The sequence below is a fragment of the Sprattus sprattus genome (genome assembly GCF_963457725.1).
Source record: "Sprattus sprattus genome assembly, chromosome: 2".
NCBI classification, from domain to species: domain Eukaryota; kingdom Metazoa; phylum Chordata; class Actinopteri; order Clupeiformes; family Clupeidae; genus Sprattus; species Sprattus sprattus.
Window position 1 is genome coordinate 4,740,047 of NC_137921.1, and position 20,034 is coordinate 4,760,080.

A 20,034-nucleotide genomic window follows, 5' to 3' on the forward strand; every position below is an offset into this window, starting at 1 on the left:
TCACGTGCTAACTGCAATGAATCCATCCAGTGCTATTCTTCCACTTGCTACATGCAGTGAATCCATCCTGTGCTATGCTATCACTTGCTCAATGCAGTGAATCCTGCCTCTGCTATGCTACCACTTGCTAAATGCAATGAATCCTGCCTGTGCTATGCTACCACTTGCTAAATGCAATGAATCCTGCCTGTGCTATGCTACCACTTGCTTCATGCAGTGAATCCATTATGCGCTATGCTACCACTTGCTAAATGCAATGAATCCTGCCTGTGCTATGCTACCACTTGCTAAATGCAATGAATCCTGCCTGTGCTATGCTACCACTTGCTAAATGCAGTGAATCCATCCTGCGCTATGCTACCACTTAATGAATGAAATTAATCCATTCTGTGCTATGCTACCACTTGCTAAATGCAGTGAATCCATCCTGTGCTATGCTACCTCTTGCTAAATGCAGTACAATGGCTGCATTGCATGGGATCCATTTCCCAGTAAGTGATGTTTGACCAAAATGAGCTCTTCTGATGCCAGACTACCTTTATATTAACTGATGGTTTATGAATTTAGTCCAATGACTGTATGAAACATATAGTCTGATAGCAGACTCTTTTTATAACTTTATATAATGTATAACGTATCGTTTCTAACAGTTGAGGTATATGAACATACAAGAATAAAAGGGAAGATGTTAAAATAACTGTCATTGGAAACTATCTAATCTACTTAGAAATGATCATTATATTAGTCTCTATTTTGGTTAAAAGGAGCTTTTCTGCTTTGCTGCACATAAACTTGGAGTAGGCCTGTGGCCTGACTTAATAAGATGCTAGATAATGACTTTTCATGGTCAGCCGCAGAATTTCCCTGGTGGCATTTTGTCGCATTAAACAAAAATGAATTAATCTGAGGAGTTTGGATGCAGTCTCTTCACTTCAGAGGAGCGTCTGCATGCTTAACTGATCTCATGAATTGAATTAGCCCCTTGAAAGACTCATCACTTAATCTTGAGATTGAATCTCTCCAGGCAATGGACAGTAGAAAGACAACTTCATCGTGGACTAAAATAGCCGTTTAAAGAGACCTCTGCGTATTACTGTTTGTGCCCTCAACACTGGTCGGCATCTGGAGACTGCGTAGGGTCTGGACCCTTGGATTAATGCCTTGACACAGGCCTGAAAACACAAAGGGTCTGAGCTCTTCTCGCTATGTTTTGGAGAGCTCACATTCTGCAGACAAGTCTGGAATGTGTTTCTGTCGAGTTTAAACAAAGGGAGCCGAAAGCCCCTCTCCTTCTCAGAGCGCTGAGGTTTTAGAGCGTTGAGGTTCTGTTCTCATACTTTACATCCAGGACCTACAAACTAACATTAGCTAATTCATAACACTACAAGAACAACAAGAGGTCATTACTACACTTAAGGTTGAATACCGAACGTTATGGTTCCTTTACTTGGACATTATTCAGAATGCCTTAACTAATGGTATTCAATGAATTAGTTAACTCGCCATTCACAAACACTGCACTGACTGCATTGACAAATGTGATCTATTAATTGCTTTAAATAATGTTTATAATTTATGAATTTAACACAATTCCATTGTCAGGAGGTATAGAAGGAATTAGTTGTTTTACTAGTCTGTGCATATGACTAGCCTACCTGACTGAAAAATATGACGTCAATCTATAAAAGGAGATATAGTAAGCTTTAACTTACACAGCCCAGTCCGTGGTGAAGAGATCCAATCTGCGTAAAAAAAGAAACAAAGTAAGAGTTATAAAACAGAGAGGCCTCGGAAGCAGCAGGTCACAGGTTTACAGATCCACACTGTCTGACGCCTGAGCTGCCAGGGACGACCTTTGACCCCTGAACTGTGACCTCAGTAAAAACAGAGGTTTACAGGGATTGAAAGGGTTCATGAGCACTCTGTGAACTGCAACACATGTGAAGCACAGTAATACGGTAAACAGAACAAGATATATAAGATATAAGATATATAAAGATATATAATAATAATAAAAAGTTAAATACTTTACTTAAACGGCCGGCTGTATCACTTGCTAAGCTGAACCACCAACATTCAGTTGTATGCTTAAAGCATGTTTATTATACAGCCATGATATACCATGACACACATTAACTTATATACTTAATGCTCGTTTATAACACACCCATGATATACCATGACACACATTTACTTAGATACTTAATGCATTTCTGCTATGTAGGTGAATAATAAAAGGACCACTGACATGCTGTTACCAGAGAACAAAGAGTTTATTAAAGATCCTGCCTTCATTTCATTACCTACGGAAAGCGTACGTTTAAACAGATGAGACAGCGTCTTTAGAGGCATGGCCGCGGCCGCAGATAACTTCAGCCATTAAAAACTGGAGAGAATCCAGAGGAGAGAAAGAAAACGAGTGCAGGGGAGAAACGCATGAGTCAGCGGGAGATAGGGTCGGCTCGTTCATCATGACACAGACTCTTCCTTCTTCACTACAGGCCGTGCTGAAGCCACACAGGCGTGAAGGACTCAGACGTGACTGACTGGAGGGCACTACATGCCTCCTTCAGAGTGTGAACTAAGGGCTAGTCTGCTGGCTCAAGCCTTTCTAGATACAGTGTTCAGTATGGGACGGGAATCGGCAGGGACCTCCCGATACGATACTATCACGATTCGATATGTATTGCGATTCTGTGGGTATTACAGAACAGTTACTATGTTTGAAGCTATGTTTCATTAAAAAATCGTCACACACAAGAATCGCGATTTGTAACTGAATCGATTTTTTCCCCCATCCCTAGTGTTCAGTGTCTTAAAGAAACATTCCGGATCAATTGCTATTCGCTAACGATATGCTAGTGGCTAAAACTAATGATATCTCTTTAAATGTGTTGACTTTGACATTATGACAAACTAGTTACTCAACAACTGTCCTAACACAGTCAAACATCAAGCAAGTGCAACACAAGACAAAGTAAGACAGCAAATAAACTACTTTCTAGTTCGGCAGACAGTAGAAAGCCGGGCCGCGTCAGGCAATCTTACATTTAGCAGTTATAAGCCTATGGACCCTGGTATGGCAATGGCACAGAGGCGATTCTCCATATTAAAAGTCATTGTAGCGCCCCAATTTTTTTCAAGCTGTAATTTTAAGGTAAAACCGCTAATCCTAACCCTAATCCTGAAGTATAATTGTTGCATACTGAAATAAACTACAGAAACCTGCCTACGTCCTGCGGTGCCTTCTTCAACTTTGGCGCGCTCATTGAGATTCTATCACTGGGAAAGGTGGCAGCTGGATCCAGCACTGGACAGAACCGAACCGAACCAACTCCAGAGTCCCCTGCTCCTGGGATATAAGCGCATCCCAGAGGTGTGAGGAGAACATTTACGTTTACAGCCGTCATTAATGTGCCAACCGCGCTGATGAAACTGTGAGAGGTGGGAGTAATGGAGGGTAGAAAGCTCGTAAAGACGCCCTTGGAGAGGTGTCATCATCGCTCGGATCGGTACACACTCACCGGTTTCTTGCCCACGATTAGCTTCTCCACCTTCTGCACCTGGGAGACGTGGTCCTCGCTGGTCTTCAGCTCGCGCTTGCGGATCCGCTCGTAAATCCCCAACAGCGTCTCCCGGGGGATGTCCTCTCCGTCATCGACGCCTGCGGCACAGATTAACATTATATTACGTGAGGGATAATGTATTGTCCGGAGGTCATTACCGACACGCAGCGTTGTTTCGTCCTGAAGGGATTTATTTTTGTATAATTACCGATACATTATCGCGCTTATTATACGGTTACTTGCCAAAGCGATAGAAGACATTCCTCCAACATACCTCTTTTTAATGATTTAATATTATATTAGATTAACATTACAGGCGTGATGAGGAACATATACACACACAGAGAGACACATATGCACGACGCACAGACACACATCTAAACACACACATATAAATACACACACATAAACACACACACCTAATAACATACGAGGACAGTTGGGTGTGATGAGGCACTATACACACAGAGAGACACATATACACATATAAATGCATACAGGACAAGAGACACACACATACACACACACACACACACACACACACACACACACACACACACATCAGCTCAGAGTTGGTTCCCTCTGACTTAACCACGCTGACCCCGATGACCTCTGGAATGGAAACCCCATCCCATGAGTTTTTTCTCATGTCAGGGTTAACAAACTCAGAGTTTTAACAAAACTCACTTTCCTGGAATATCTCCCAGGACACAAGATGTAAACACACACACTCATATTCACGGACAAGGTGGACACACACTCACACACACTCATATTCACAGACACGTAGGATACACACACACTCTCTCTCTTTCTCTCTCTCGCACACACACAATCACATATACACGGCAGGAGACACACAAATACAGACAAACACAAACAAGGCTTGCAGACAGCAAATTAAGATATTTTATGTACTTGCACTCGTTGTTCACACACCATTGCATCACAAATAGGCAAATCAATTACCCTGTTACTTTAATTCCCCTTTAACGAGTACAAATTATATATTGAATGTCTGTTCAGTCTATTTGCTATTCTGCAGCCATTGGCATTCAATCAAAACTCTACATGCCAATGAGGCCTGCAGGGTTTGATAATCAGGTATGCATACACTTCTGATTGCCACTGAACTAAATGCTTTTTGCTCTTCGGCTGGGGACGTCACACCGGTGTGTTTAGAATGTGGCAAAATAGAATGTTCAGCCATGACATAGGATTCTAAAATCTGCCATTGTTGTAGAATGCATTATTTTACTAGAATGTTCAAGCCTTACGGTGCAAATCCATGACACTGTTATGAGCGACGCGATTTCTTAACCCAATGCATTTCAACGTTTCAACGGGAGCCAATCCATTGTGACGTAGACCAGCGATCTGGGCGACGCGACCAATGAAAATTCGAACATGTTGAAACTTATGCAAATGAGGAGCGATTTTTCCCGGCAGCGGCCAATGAGATTGTTTTGGTGTCGTCTGTGACGGTTTGAAAATTGTAGGACTATGGCATCGTTTTGTCGTTTAATTTGCTAAAAAGAAAGGCTTGGATGGCATTGCAAGCGCTTGTTGCTGCTCCTGGTATGTTATATATTGAACCCTGGGCTTATTTGAACACAATGACAATATCACAGTTTTGATATAAAGACAAGTGACTAGATAGCTTCTAACTGACTAGCCTGCTCACTAGCTCACTAGTCCTGTCTGTTATGCTATTTACACCCGCTACACCATGCCCACTCAAAGCGATGGAAGCGGGTCGCGTCGCTGTCATGGATACGCACCGTTACTCACTGAAGAACCTTTCACACCAGGTAGCACTAATACATTCATGTAAGCAGCACTGTGAAAACAAATGATGCCTCCGAGATTTACTGTAGAAAACATGCGCTGTGATCGATAGGCTTTCATGATAAACTATTGTAGAGATATAATCATTGGAGCAGCAGTAAGGACCCCCAACTGTGTCCACGGTTATCTATTTAACTTGGGTAACTGATGCTGATGGCTATAACACCACTCAAACATGCATCAGTGCAGAATCACACCCACTGTTCATACCTGTCACAGAATGATTAAACCTGCCAGACAACACGCATGATGTAGGTTCCAATGACTTAATGACTTGCTGTTCTATGACTGATATGGAATTTAGCATTGCCATGCATAATCATTTCTGTTGGAAGTATTCTGTTTCTATGGAGACGCTTCTGTCTGTCTCCTCACCTCGGAGGTTCTTGATGAAGTCCTCCATCTTCATCTTCCTCTCAGGCTTAACGTTGGGGCTGTACATGTCCGTGTTGAGGAGGATGATGGCAAAGGCCAGGATGAAGATGGTGTCTGGGTTCCGGAACTGACGCACAACCCCGGGGTTACATATGCAGTAGCGCTGACTAGAAATATAGAAAACAAAACAGGAAGTCAAAACCTTAAGCACTGCCCACATATCACATGCATGTCTCACCAGAAATGGCTAAGGGGAAAACAGAAAATTGTTTTCTTTTTTTCTTTCAAAAATGACCGCAATAACTGATGAGTCATTTATGGAGAGCTTTATTCTCTTCCCCTGTGAATAAAACACACAATTCTGTCCAGGAACAACAACAAAAAATTACAGGAAGTCCATTTTTCCACATTTTTCACTGAAACAACCCTCCTGAGTACAAACACTGTGATGGCCCAGCCGGTGAGCAGTGCCCCACATGGCTGAGTACAGCCAAACGAAGGCAATTAAGAGGCATGGTGTTGGATGGGCGGTACTACTCCAGAGGATTCTCGTAAGGAACTCCTCCCCCCCCAGGTGTCTCTGGTTGTCCCTCACAGGTGCACTGAATCAATTAGGCAATCAGGAGCCTTTTTAACCTCAAGCAGAGGAGCTGGACGGGAGACTGTCTTGAGCTACTGAGGAGTGAGAACCAGACGCCTTCCAAGACAGTCTCAGGGTAAGAGGCCTGTGGCCTGCCTTTCAGTTGAATCAAGAGGACTAATCGTGTCTATTTCTCCCTTGCCTCAGGAAGAGCCCGACAGAGCCCCTGACGCCAACGGCCAGCCCGGTGGAGATCTTTGAGTTACCTTTTTGCGCCCCCTCCCTTTCCCCTCTTCAGTTTGTAAAATAAACTCCTTAGTTCTGTTCACCGCAACACCTGTGTCTGACTGCTCTTTTCCAGTTTTGTATACCCACTGTTTGCCCTTGCAAGGCCAGGCTCCCACATATGGTGGAGAATGCGGGCATTCTGAGTCTTCGCTATCAGTGGGTATACCGAGTTGGAAAAGAGCACGCCGTATCGGAGGAGAAGGACGATCATGGAAGAGATCTTGAAAGCCATTCTGACCTCGCAGGCCCATCTGCAGACGGCTGTAGGAGAGCTGTGCAGAGTAACAGGAAGACCACAAGAGAGAAAGCCAAAAGAGGTGCTGACTAAGCTGACGCCAGACGATGACGTTGAGACCTATATTACGCTGTTTGAAAGGGCGGCAACAAGAGAGAGATGGCCAAGAGCAGAATGGGCGAACATCCTCATGCCTTTCTTGACAGGCGAAGCTCAGAAAGCCTGTCGAGATCTTTCAGCTGCAGATGCCGTAAGTTACGATAAGGTAAAGACTGCCATCCTAGCTCAATATGGACTTAGCCTCCCTGCCAAGGCACAGCGAGTGCATGACTGGAGCTACGACCCCGCCCTCCCCGTCCGGGCACAGGTGATGGGACTAGTCCGTCACACCAGGAGCTGGCTGGAAGAAGCAGAAGGGCCGCCCATAGTTGACAGAGTGGTGATTGACCGGTGCATACGGGGTTTGCCAAACGACGCCAAGAGGTATGTCGCCCAGCAGGGGCCTCCCGATGTTGACCAATTAGTAGCCTTATTAGAAAATCACCGGGTGATGGCTAGTCTGATGCGGTCAGAAAATAACAGGCCAAACACTTCTAAAGCCAAGGCAGAGAGAGAGATGGTAGGCAAAGTTGTCAGTTCCCCACCAGCCCGAACGCCCTCCAGCTGGACCGGACCGGCTGTAAGACGAACCCAGTGGCCTCCTCCAATCCCACGATGTTTTTCTTGTGGCAGAGAGGGACACCTAGCCAGAGAGTGTCCAGATCGGGATGAGCCGATGCCGACAGCAGGGTCTACCGATAACAAGGGCCTCTACTGCCACCACCTCACTACCTGTTGGGCCCATGAGGGAGCGCCAGCCCCAAAGTTTCCGGTGAAGATTGCTGGGAGAGACACAGAGGCACTCTTAGACTCCGGAAGTATGGTCTCTCTCGTTCGACCGCAATTCGCCAGTGCACCCTGGGGTGAAGAAATGTCGGTGTCCTGCATCCATGGGGATTCCCGGAAGTACCCAACCTCCAAAATCCAAGTGATCACTCCTCGAGGACGATTCACTCTGCAGGTTGGGGTTGTCGAACAACTGCCGGTTCCTGTGCTTTTCGGCCGGGACAGCCCCCTGTTCTCCCGCTACTGGCCAACGGAGGCAAGGGACTCAAAACGGCGAACCAGAAAACGACCTGTTAAGAGGGAAAAGTCTTCCGCAACTCGGCCCGCTCTGGCTGCAGTATCCACTGAAGGCAGCCCTGCAGAAACCAGTGATGACAACGTGGGCGAGGCTGCCCACACCCAGACCACAGCAACAGCCTCTGAACAGGCAGCTGAGGTGGAGCCCCTGGAAGACATACACTCAGACGAGGTGTTTTCTCAATTTCCGGAATTTGAAATGGAGGAAGGTTTCAGGCCAGGACAATTCGGCTCAGCCCAGCTGCGGGATCCCAACCTGACCCAAGCCTGGAGAGATGTCCAAGTGATGGAGGGTCAAAAACAGGATGGGGTGAGTCAAGTGTCTTTCCCACATTTTATGATCAAGGATAAGCTGCTATATCGGGTAACTAAAAAGAACTCTGAGATCCTTGAACAGTTGCTTGTCCCCAAAGAGTATGCCTCAAAAGTGTTGTACCTAGCCCACTCCCACTTATTAGGGGCACATTTAGGAAGGGAGAAGACGTATGAACGTGTTCTCAGCCGTTTCTACTGGCCGGGAGTCAAGAGGGCCGTGGAGGAGTACTGCCGACATTGTGCCGAGTGTCAAATCAACTCCCCAAAGGTAGTTTACCGAAATCCTCTGATACCCCTTCCCATTATTGAAACGCCCTTTAGCAGGATCGGCATGGACATAGTTGGACCCTTACCAAAGTCTAGCCGTGGCCACCGCTATATTCTGGTTATACTTGATTATGCAACCCGGTACCCAGAGGCAATTCCTTTACGATCTGCTACTGGGAAGGCGGTCGCCAGGGAGATGTTTCTGCTTTTCAGTAGAGTGGGCCTGCCAGATGGAATCCTGACTGACCAAGGGTCCTGCTTTATGTCCAAAGTGATGAAATGTCTGTGCCAGAGTCTAAAGGTGAGACAAATCAGAACCTCTGTCTATCACCCTCAGACAGATGGACTTGTAGAGAGGTTCAACAAAACCTTAAAACACATGCTGCGCAAGGTAATCGATGTTGATGGTAAGAATTGGGACCAACTGCTGCCTTATGTGCTGTTTTCTATTCGTGAAGTTCCCCAGGGTTCCACTGGATTTTCTCCCTTCGAGCTTCTGTACGGTCGGAGACCCCGGGGCTTGCTGGATGTGGCCAAGGAAGCCTGGGAGAAGCAGCCGTCCACCCAGCGCACCATCGTGGAGCATGTGGAACAAATGCACCACCGAATGACCCAAGTCTGGCCCCTAGTTCGGGAGCACATGCAGCAGGCCCAAGCGCAACAGGCACAGGTATACAACCGGGGAGCCCAGGTGAGAGAGTTCAAACCGGGAGACAAGGTGATGGTTTTAATTCCAACGAACGATTGCAAGTTTTTAGCCAAGTGGCAAGGGCCTTATGAAATACTTGAAAGGGTGGGGCCCGTGAATTACCGTGTACGGCAGACAGGCCGTAGGAAAGCCCAACAACTTTACCATGTGAATTTGCTGAAGCCATGGCATGAGCCTCTCCCTGTCCCCTCTGATGTCCTGGTAGCTAACCTGCCTCCCCAGGTCCTTCCGCCCGTGAAAATGGGTGACCAGCTGTCATCCAGGCAAGGCCAAGATCTCCGAGAACTTCTCGATAGAAACAGAGATGTCTTCTCTGAGGTCCCAGGACGAACAACAGCCATCGCCCATGACATCAGAACCGAGCCGGGAAAGACCGTAAGACTACGACCATACCGAATCCCAGAGGCCAGACGTGAGGCCATCAGAAACGAGGTGAGGAAAATGCTTGACCTTGGGGTGGTGGAGGAGTCACACAGTGCCTGGTCCAGTCCTATAGTCCTTGTTGGGAAGCCGGATGGCAGCATCAGGTTCTGCAATGACTATAGAAAGTTAAATGAGATTTCTCTGTTTGACACCTACCCTATGCCCCGGGTAGATGAGCTTGTCGAGAGGTTAGGACCTGCCCGGTTCATCTCCACGCTTGATTTAACCAAAGGATATTGGCAAGTGCCACTCACCCCACAGGCAAGGGAGAAGACGGCCTTCTCAACGCCAGATGGCGCCTTCCACTATCGAGTGCTCCCATTTGGTCTGCATGGAGCCCCAGCAACGTTCCAGAGGCTTATGGATAAGGTGCTCCGTCCACACCAGGACTATGCTGCAGCCTACCTGGACGACATCGTTATCCATAGCACGTCATGGGAGAACCATCTGCAGCACCTAGAAGCTGTTCTCCAGGCATTACGAGAGGCGGGACTGACAGCCAATCCTGCAAAGTGCTCCCTCGCCTTGGAGGAGGCAAATTACCTTGGGTACACTGTCGGACGAGGAAACGTGAAACCCCAAGTAAAGAAGGTGGATGCCATTACAACCTGGCCCCAACCCCAGACCAAACGGCAGGTGAGAACCTTTCTAGGGTTAGTGGGGTATTATAGGCAATTCATTCCTAACTTTGCCTCTTTAGCAGCCCCCTTACATGAGCTGACAGGCAGAAGTGCGTCCAACCGGGTGAAGTGGACGGAACAGACACAGCGCGCCTTCAACACCTTGAAGAAAGCCCTCTGCAGCGAAACCGTGCTACACACCCCCGACTTTGGCAAGAGGTTTGTACTTCAGACGGACGCATCAGAGGTAGGCCTTGGGGCAGTCCTGTCCCAAGTACATGATGGAAGTGAATACCCCATAACCTTTGTTAGCCGCAAACTACTTCCCCATGAGAAAAATTACGCAACCATAGAAAAGGAGTGCCTAGCAGTTAAATGGGCAATAGGAAAACTACGATATCATTTACTGGGTCGAGAGTTTACATTGGTCACTGACCACGCCCCATTGAAGTGGATGGCCTTCAACAAAGATAGGAATGCCAGAATAACCCGTTGGTTTCTTCACCTGCAGGACTTTAAGTTTACAGTGGAGCACAGAGCCGGAAGGCTGCATGGGAACGCTGATGCCATGTCGAGAAGGGACGACTGCCTGTGGTCTGCCGCTCCCCAATGTGGTTCGGAGCTGAGGGGGGGGGTATGTGATGGCCCAGCCGGTGAGCAGTGCCCCACATGGCTGAGTACAGCCAAACGAAGGCAATTAAGAGGCATGGTGTTGGATGGGCGGTACTACTCCAGAGGATTCTCGTAAGGAACTCCTCCCCCCCCAGGTGTCTCTGGTTGTCCCTCACAGGTGCACTGAATCAATTAGGCAATCAGGAGCCTTTTTAACCTCAAGCAGAGGAGCTGGACGGGAGACTGTCTTGAGCTACTGAGGAGTGAGAACCAGACGCCTTCCAAGACAGTCTCAGGGTAAGAGGCCTGTGGCCTGCCTTTCAGTTGAATCAAGAGGACTAATCGTGTCTATTTCTCCCTTGCCTCAGGAAGAGCCCGACAGAGCCCCTGACGCCAACGGCCAGCCCGGTGGAGATCTTTGAGTTACCTTTTTGCGCCCCCTCCCTTTCCCCTCTTCAGTTTGTAAAATAAACTCCTTAGTTCTGTTCACCGCAACACCTGTGTCTGACTGCTCTTTTCCAGTTTTGTATACCCACTGTTTGCCCTTGCAAGGCCAGGCTCCCACAACACACACACACACACACACACACACACACACACACACACACACACAAACACACACCCACACACACACACACACACACACACACACACACACACACACACACACACACACAAACACACACACACACACACACACACACACACACACACACACAAACACACACCCACACACACACACACACACACACACACACACACACACACACACATCCTCCACCCCTCACCTGAAAGCTTCGATCATCCGCTCGACCTTCTGGGCTTCCCCCTGCACCCGGATGTGGTTCTGGAACTTCCTGAGGGCCTCGTCCAGCTCCATCCCTGAGAAGTCCATCTCGTCCACCACGCAGCTGAAACGCAGAGCACATTCATTCATTCATCTCGTCCAACTCCAGCTGCAACACAGAGCACATTCATTCATTCATCTCGTCCAACTCCAGCTGCAACACAGAGCACATTCATTCATTCATCTCGTCCAACTCCAGCTGCAACACAGAGCACATTCATTCATTCATCTCGTCCAACTCCAGCTGCAACACAGAGCACATTCGTTCATTCACTCATTCATTCATCTCGTCCACCACACAGCTGAAACACAGAGCACATTCATTCATTCATCTCGTCCAACTCCAGCTGCAACACAGAGCACATTCATTCATTCATCTTGTCCAACTCCAGCTGCAACACAGAGCACATTCATTCATTCATCTCGTCCAACTCCAGCTGCAACACAGAGCACATTCATTCATTCATCTCGTCCAACTCCAGCTGCAACACAGAGCACATTCATTCATTCATCTCGTCCAACTCCAGCTGCAACACAGAGCACATTCGTTCATTCATTCATTCATTCATCTCGTCCACCACACAGCTGCAACACAGAGCACATTCATTCATTCATTCATTCATTCATCTCATCCACCACACAGCTGCAACACAGGGCACATTCATTCATTCATTCATCTCGTCCACCACGCACTGAAACACAGAGCACATTCATTCATTCATTCATTCATCTTGTCCACCACACAGCTGCAACACAGAGCACATTCATTCATTCATTAAGCTCTCTGTCTCCCCTCCACGTCTCACGGCAGTGACAGCACTGGTTCATTCATTCATTAATTCATGCATTAATTTATTCATTCATTTGTTCATTCATTCATTCATTAAGCTCTCGGTCTCCTCCTCCACGTCTCAGGGCACTGGTTCATGCATTCATTCATTCATTAAGCTCTCTGTCTCTCCCTTCCTCTGCATCTCAGGGCACTGGATCATTCATTCGTTCATTCATCAGTTCATCCGTTCATTCATTCATTCATTACGCTCTCTGTCTCCCCCTCTACGTCTCAGGGCACTGGATCGTTCATTCATTCATTCATTCATTCATTACGCTCTTGGTCTCCTCCTCCACGTCTCAGGGCACTGGTTCATGCATTCATTCATTCATTAAGCTCTCTGTCTCTCCCTCCCTCCGCGTCTCAGGACACTAATTGCCTCCTCGGGTCAAAGGTTATTGTCTGACACAAAATTTGTTCCACAGAACAAAAAGGAGTAAGAAAAAAACAAACGCAATTTACCTCTAAAAAGTCTAACACATTTTTCTCCCTATCGCAGTGGCATAGCTTCCATTTTCTCTTCAAACTGCGCTGGCAGCCGGCTCCGCACCAGAGCAGAGCCTTCATTAGCTCTATGCAAATCCAATTGCCTCGCAAAATGACAGTAAATGACTCCATCTCCAGGGAGGCTTGTTAAGGCCTTGAGTGGTGAGCCGTAAAAAGAAAATCACAGATCTCTCTAGCAAAATCCAGAGAAACCTCAATGGAGCCAGGCAAGTCACCAGTCTCAGGGACTCTGAATTAGCCACAGACTGCTTCATCTGCACAGCTCCACTGTGCCTAAGGGCGATGGGAAACGCTAGTTTGTCAACGAGCACAGTTTAGCAGAACAGCTAATGGGAAAAACCATTTGCAGATATTGAAATGAAGCATTCCCTTTTGCGCTGAAGTAGAATTTGTTATTTAATGGCCCTACAACAACCAAAAATGACTACATTTCACTGTTATAATAGTAATCATATTGGATTTGTTTCATAAAGTGACAAAGTTTATACATTGAACACACAGACACACACACACTCACATATGCACACACACACACACACACACACACACATATACATAAATACACATACACACACACACACTCACACACACACATGCATACACGTACACACACACACTCACACACACACACACATGCATACACGTGCACACACACACTCACACACACACACACACACACACACACACACACACACACACACACACACATGCATACACGTACACACACATGCATACATGTACACACACACATACTCAGACACACACACACACACACACACACACACACACACACACACACACACACACACACACACACACACACACACACACACACACACACACACAACAAACACACAGGAATATAAGTGCAGTATATTCTGAGAACACACACACGAGAAGTTCTAATGTTGACAAGTACTCACTCCAGAACATCCCTGTTGAACTGCTTCTGTCGGTTACCCAGAAACTCGCCAATCATCTGCCGGCTCAGCCCTTTCCTCTGAAGCAGGAAGTGGGCCACGCCCACGGGGGTGTCGGGCACGAACCCCCTCTCCGTCAGGTACTGAACGCCTTTCTCCGGCTTTCTAGAAAGAGAAAGTCACCTTGAGTTATGCTGTTTAAACATGAATGATAACTTACATCAACTCACTATCCCACATAAACAATACAGTTTCTTGGTATTTTCCATGCAGTTAAAAAACAAAACAAAACAAAACAAAACAAAACCTTGTGGATGAAAATAGCAGAAAAAGGCAGATGCCAAGAAACAATCCTGTCTTATGTGGGAGAGCATTCCCAAGTAAAACTTCTGGACCAGAACAGCACTTGGAAGTGTCTGACGGACTCACTGTGTGTCCATGTAAATTAAAACACTAGGCAAGGGTGTGAAGGACAAAACTAGGCCGTTGAGACAGAATCAAATTACAGCTGGCGGTGCTATTTCTGTCAGTGATATTTCCATACTGTTCTTGTCTAAGGATGTGTCATTTGGAGAGGTTTTTCATAGGCAGAAGATGTTTAATCAGTAAAACACAATCCTTATTTGACCATTTCTAAATTGTAAACAAAAGAAAAAAAGACGGTTACATAAAACTTATGTAAGCGATTTCTCAATCAAAACTGCAACAGTTTCTAAGATGAATTTAGTCCGTGGATAGAGCCAATGTTCTGGCCCATTACATGCGGACAGTGAAACATGAAGAAAGAAGGCTATAATAGACTGAATATGCTGAATGACCTCTGTAAGAACCACATCAGCCTCAGTGACATCATCAGTCCCATTAGCTATGCACCAACTTGATCCCCTTAGTCCCCTTAAGAGTGAACTGCCAGGGGTGTACTGGGGCGCAACCAGTAGCCCCGACCACATTCGGGCTTGATGCCCATGGAGGACACGGGTTCGAATCCGGCCTTATGTCATTTCTCCTGCCCACTCCCCACCTCTTCTCCCTCTCATTTCCTGTCCCACTCCTCACTTATCTATCTATTAAAGGCATAAAAAGGCCAAAGCAAAAAAAAAGTGAACGGGCAGTTTCAGGAGGCCAGAGTAGCGTGACGTACTTGTTGAAGAGGTTGAGTCCGATGCGGTAGTGCCTCTTGCGGATGACGTCGTTGCTGAAAGCGGGCGAGTCCCAGCTGTTGCGCGTCTCCTTGTGGTACGTCTGCTTGCTGAGCGTCTGCTCGCGCAGGCTGTCTCTGGACGACGACTCCGAACTGCAGTTGATGGTGTCGTTGGAGTTGGAAGTGCTGTTGATGCTGTCGTTGTCTCCGTCCGAGAAGTCCGACTCCGACTTGCTCTGCCGGTTGCCGTTTATGGCCAGGTGGCTCTCCAGCTGCCGGTGCCGGTGTCGAACGGGGTCGTCGTCGCGTGCCGGGGCGCGCGGGGGCAGACCGTGTGAGATGTGTTTGGGGCTGGCCTGGGGCGGGCCGACCACCGTTCGCTGCTCGAAAACGGTCTGCCGCTTGACGGAGCTCCGCTCGGAGCGGTCGCTGACGGAGCTGTCGCTGGGCGGCTCGATGGTCAGCAGCGGCAGGTGGTCCATCCGCAGACGCTGCTCCTGGCACTCCACCGAGGGGGTGCTGCGGCAGCTCGTGTCCGTGTCCCCCTTATCGTCCTTGGGGTCGAGGGGCCAGTACTCCTGGGAAGAGCTGACGGACTGCCCGCGCTGGTCCGACTCGGTGCTGGACGGCTGGTCCATGGAGCGCCTGAGCTGGATGGGGGGCGAGAGCTCCTCCTCGTCGATGAAGAGCGTCACGTCCGAGTAGGAAGCCATCATGTCGTCCAGCTGATGCCGGTTGGTAGCGTGCGCTGGCCTCATCTGGTGGTACACCATGTCCGGCTCCACGTCCTGGTGGTGACCCATGACCTGCTCCGACGACGGGCCCTCGTCTCCGTGGAGACTGCGGCAGTTCAGCGCGTCGTCGATGGACTCCGCCAGCGACTTCACCTGCCTGGAGAACGCGTCCTCCAGCTCGGTGATGGCGTCCGTGATGTCGCTCTGCGTGGCCGGGGACGCTATGTTCCCGGAGTCCTCGATCTCGCTGCACTCCTCGACCATGGAGGCCAGCTGATCGTCCGACAGGGACACCTGCTTGCCCTCGAAGTAGGAGCTGCTGTGGACTTTCTCCGGCCCTTCAAAGGAAAACTGCATTCTCATATTGGACAGCACGATCCTCCGAGACATACGGTTCTCGGACATAGAACTCCTCAGGCGCTCAAAGTTCTTGTTCATCTGGTACTGACGGAACGCCGTTTGGATGGTGCGTGCAGCATGTCGTGTTATGAACCGTCCCCCATATTTACGTTCTAGCATCTCGACCTGCAGAATAAACAAAATACAAAATCGTTTCACTCACAAAAAAAAACATCATGTTTTCAGTTTACTTAGACAGCACAACACCCAGCTTGCAGTCGAACTCTCTGATGGATAAAACCCTGGTCAGATCCAGCCTAAAAATCTCTGTAAGATCATCCTGGACATCTGGCAATTATTAATTAATAAATTATTACTTATTTAACTTAATTAAATTATTTATTATCATAATTTATTTAAGTTGTGCCTATGGTCAGTTTTCTTCCTTCTTCTTCTTCTTCTTCTATGAATTACAGTTGTGAGTTGTGTTCTCTGTATCCTTCCGTCATAAACATAAATTCCTGTCATAACAGCCGGGCATTTAAATTGACTTGGTCGCTTCGGTTAAGGATAACAGCGGAATCCATGCAAGCTGAGCGGCAGAAGTCAGGAGCCACATCACGTCAGAATCAGAATCAGAATCAGATTTTAGAATCAGAATCAGATTTTAGAATCAGAATCAGATTTTATTGGCCAAGTAAGTTTAAACAAACAAGGAATTTGACCTGGTGAACTGACTCTCATTGTGCTTACACATAATATACATTACAATACAATACAAAAACAAACACAACACAATACCATACAAAAAATAATACAAAAACACAACACAATACAATACAAAAACAAACAGTGCAAACGGTCTATGAAAGTTTGAGAAAAAGTATATACAGGAGCTGGGAATGTACAACAGTGCAAAGAAGAAGTGGAGAGTGCAAGAAGTGCAGGGATAAAAAAACCGTCACCTGTTTGTCCAGGAGGTCGGTGGAGAGCTCATAGCTCTCGGAGAGCGAGCGCGACCGCTTGATGGCCTCCTCCTCGGCCTGTTTGCGCAGTATGGACTGCGAGTGCTGCAGTTTGGGTCGTCGGGGCCTCTGTGGCGGGCCGGGCTGCACCGGGGGCCCGTAGATGCTGGCCCCGCCGTCGAACTGGTCCGGGCTGAAGGACGAGCTGTGGGTCACTACTGGACCCTGGCTGTAGTTGGCGCCGCCACCGCTCTCCAGGGACGAGCCGGGCTCACCGCTCTGGACATCTCCCTCCACACTAAAGGAATAAGACACACACACACACACACACACACACACACACACACGGCTGTCAGTCACGAGGTCTACATCATCTCCCTCCACACTGCAGGAATAACATATACACACACACACACACACACACACGGCTGTCAGTCAGGAGGTCTACATCATCTCCCTCCACACTGCAGGAATAAGACACACACACACACACACAGCAGTAAGTCTGGAGGTCTAGACACACACACACACACACACACACACATGGCTGTCAGTCGGGAGGTCTAGATCATCTCCTCACACACTGCAGGAATAACACACACACACACACACACACAGCAGTCAGTCAGTCTGGGGGTCTAGAACATCTCCATCCACACTGTAGGAATAACACACACACACACACACACACAGCAGTCAGTCTGAAGGTCTAGAACATCTCCCTCTACACTGCAGGAATAAGACACACACACACACATGGCTGTCAGTCGGGAGGTCTAGAACTGTGTGGATTCCACGCCAAACAACAGGGAATGAGGGATAAGTTACAATCGCAAAACTGGACACATTTTGCAACTATGGAACGCAGACCAGTGGAAAACGAACCACTGTAGAAAGCAATATGTAAATGTATTGAGTTTTTCAACAGACAGAGTTATTCAAAACAACGTACGGTGCAGGCAGGGGTGCAACTGCCCAGTGTCAGGGGGGTATGCAGCAACAATTTTGGCGCGCCCCCCCCCCCTCCAATCCAACCAACTCACTACTCGTAGCCTAGTTCTTACTGCATGGCGCTCACGCTAACTCTTCTATGTCAAAATTCTATTAAGAAATCTTAAGAGATAAGGCGCCTACTCTAGCCTGTTTAGTCCTCTAAAATGTTGTATAACATTAAGGAAATGCAGAAATGATTTAGAAACGCACAACAGCAGCTACATATAGAAAATACCCCAAACATTTTTATTTTTATTTATTTTTACCATCGCTTTTGCGCCCCTATGCGCCACATACAGCGCATACCCACTTTTTGCGCCACTGGGTGCAGGTCAGGGTTCATTGCAGCAGTATGTGTGCTTTCAGGGAATCAAACCTGCGACCTGGGTTAAACTATAGAAACACACAGCTACAAGCACACACCTACAAAGCAAAAAGGCAGTAACTGCATTTTTTGGCGAAAATGAGTTATTGTGTTTTTTGTAATATTCAAAGCATTCTTTGTCATGTAACAAAACATCTCATCTCAAATGTATGTCGTTTTGGAGAAAATTGTTGGGTGTTTGTACAGTAACTACAAAAACTGCTAGTAAAGCAAAGCAAAAAGGCAGTAAACGCCATTACTGTATTAAGTTACTGCCTTCTTACTTGGTATGGAACCTTCGGAAGTAGGAGTAATACAAAGTAATACAGAGCAAAAATACAGTAACTGTTAAAAGGGGGTAAAATACAAAAAATTATAAAATTACTAATATCTGAAAAGAATAAGGTGTATGGAGTTACAATACTGCCTCATGTCCAATAATCTACCTACAACTACTTGGGCTGGACAACAAGATAACTTTAAGGTCATTTTTCTCAGTTTAGTGCTCTGTGCAGTTACTGCCTTTTTGCTTTGTAGGGCAGCCTGTCTTTGAAATAACAACACATGCCTTCATGTGAATGGACCTGAATAAAACTGAATAGAAATGGCAAATCTTACATGACTTATAGTGCTAGTTGGTTACATTAAAGCCCAAGACCGTAATCCTGTGATTGGACCTGTAAGTGAGTATTTATTATGATGTATTAGTAAGATTTCCTGTGGACCCAAGAGGAGCCATAATCCAGAGACAGATCGTAGATTGTTGCCATGCCGTATCATTGTTGAGTCATCACTGTAAGTGTTTATCACTTGCACCTCATGAAGTGTGCATTAGATCTCCTTATAAAACACAAGCCGGCCTGTTCCCATGATCCAGCTGTTGCTATAATGCTGTGCTTGGGCTAATTAATGTTTAGGCTAAAAGCCTACACACACACACACACACACACACACACACACACACACACACACACACACACACACACACACACACACACACACACACACACACACACACACACACACACACACACTAATAAATGTTTATGCTAAAAGCCTAAAAGCAAGACACAAATCCATTAGTGCTCACATGAGTGGATATGTCCACTCCTGCGAAACAGGAGGTGAAATCACTCTCAGGCTCTTAAGTCTGTCTTTCATTTTCTCTCTCTCTCTCTCTCTCTCTCTCTCTCTCTCTCTCTCTCTCTGGAGTGGAGAGAGGGAATAAAGCGGAACTTTCCTCAGAGCCTCTGACAGGACTGATTACCCAGCCGCCTTCCAAATGGCGCCTCGCGAGTAAATGTATGTAAATATTAATGAAAGGGGACCTGACCCTCGGGCGCAGCGCTTCACTTGAGGAGACTACTGGGGT

General features: G+C 47.2%; 1 protein-coding gene across 2 annotated transcripts in view; it reads right to left on the reverse strand.

The window, feature by feature from the left end:
- The window catches only part of iqsec1a (IQ motif and Sec7 domain ArfGEF 1a), a 40,020-nt gene that overhangs the window by 9,535 nt on the left and 10,451 nt on the right, over positions 1-20,034 (reverse strand). For both annotated transcript variants that reach the window (XM_080832401.1, XM_080832402.1), the window contains exons 2-8: positions 17,306-17,603; positions 15,268-16,526; positions 14,130-14,291; positions 11,809-11,931; positions 5,790-5,956; positions 3,525-3,664; positions 1,713-1,742 (exon numbers count right to left, since the gene is read on the reverse strand). In XM_080832401.1, coding sequence (XP_080688527.1) covers positions 1,713-1,742; positions 3,525-3,664; positions 5,790-5,956; positions 11,809-11,931; positions 14,130-14,291; positions 15,268-16,526; positions 17,306-17,603 — 2,179 coding nt within the window. The remainder of the gene's footprint in view (positions 1-1,712; positions 1,743-3,524; positions 3,665-5,789; positions 5,957-11,808; positions 11,932-14,129; positions 14,292-15,267; positions 16,527-17,305; positions 17,604-20,034) is intronic.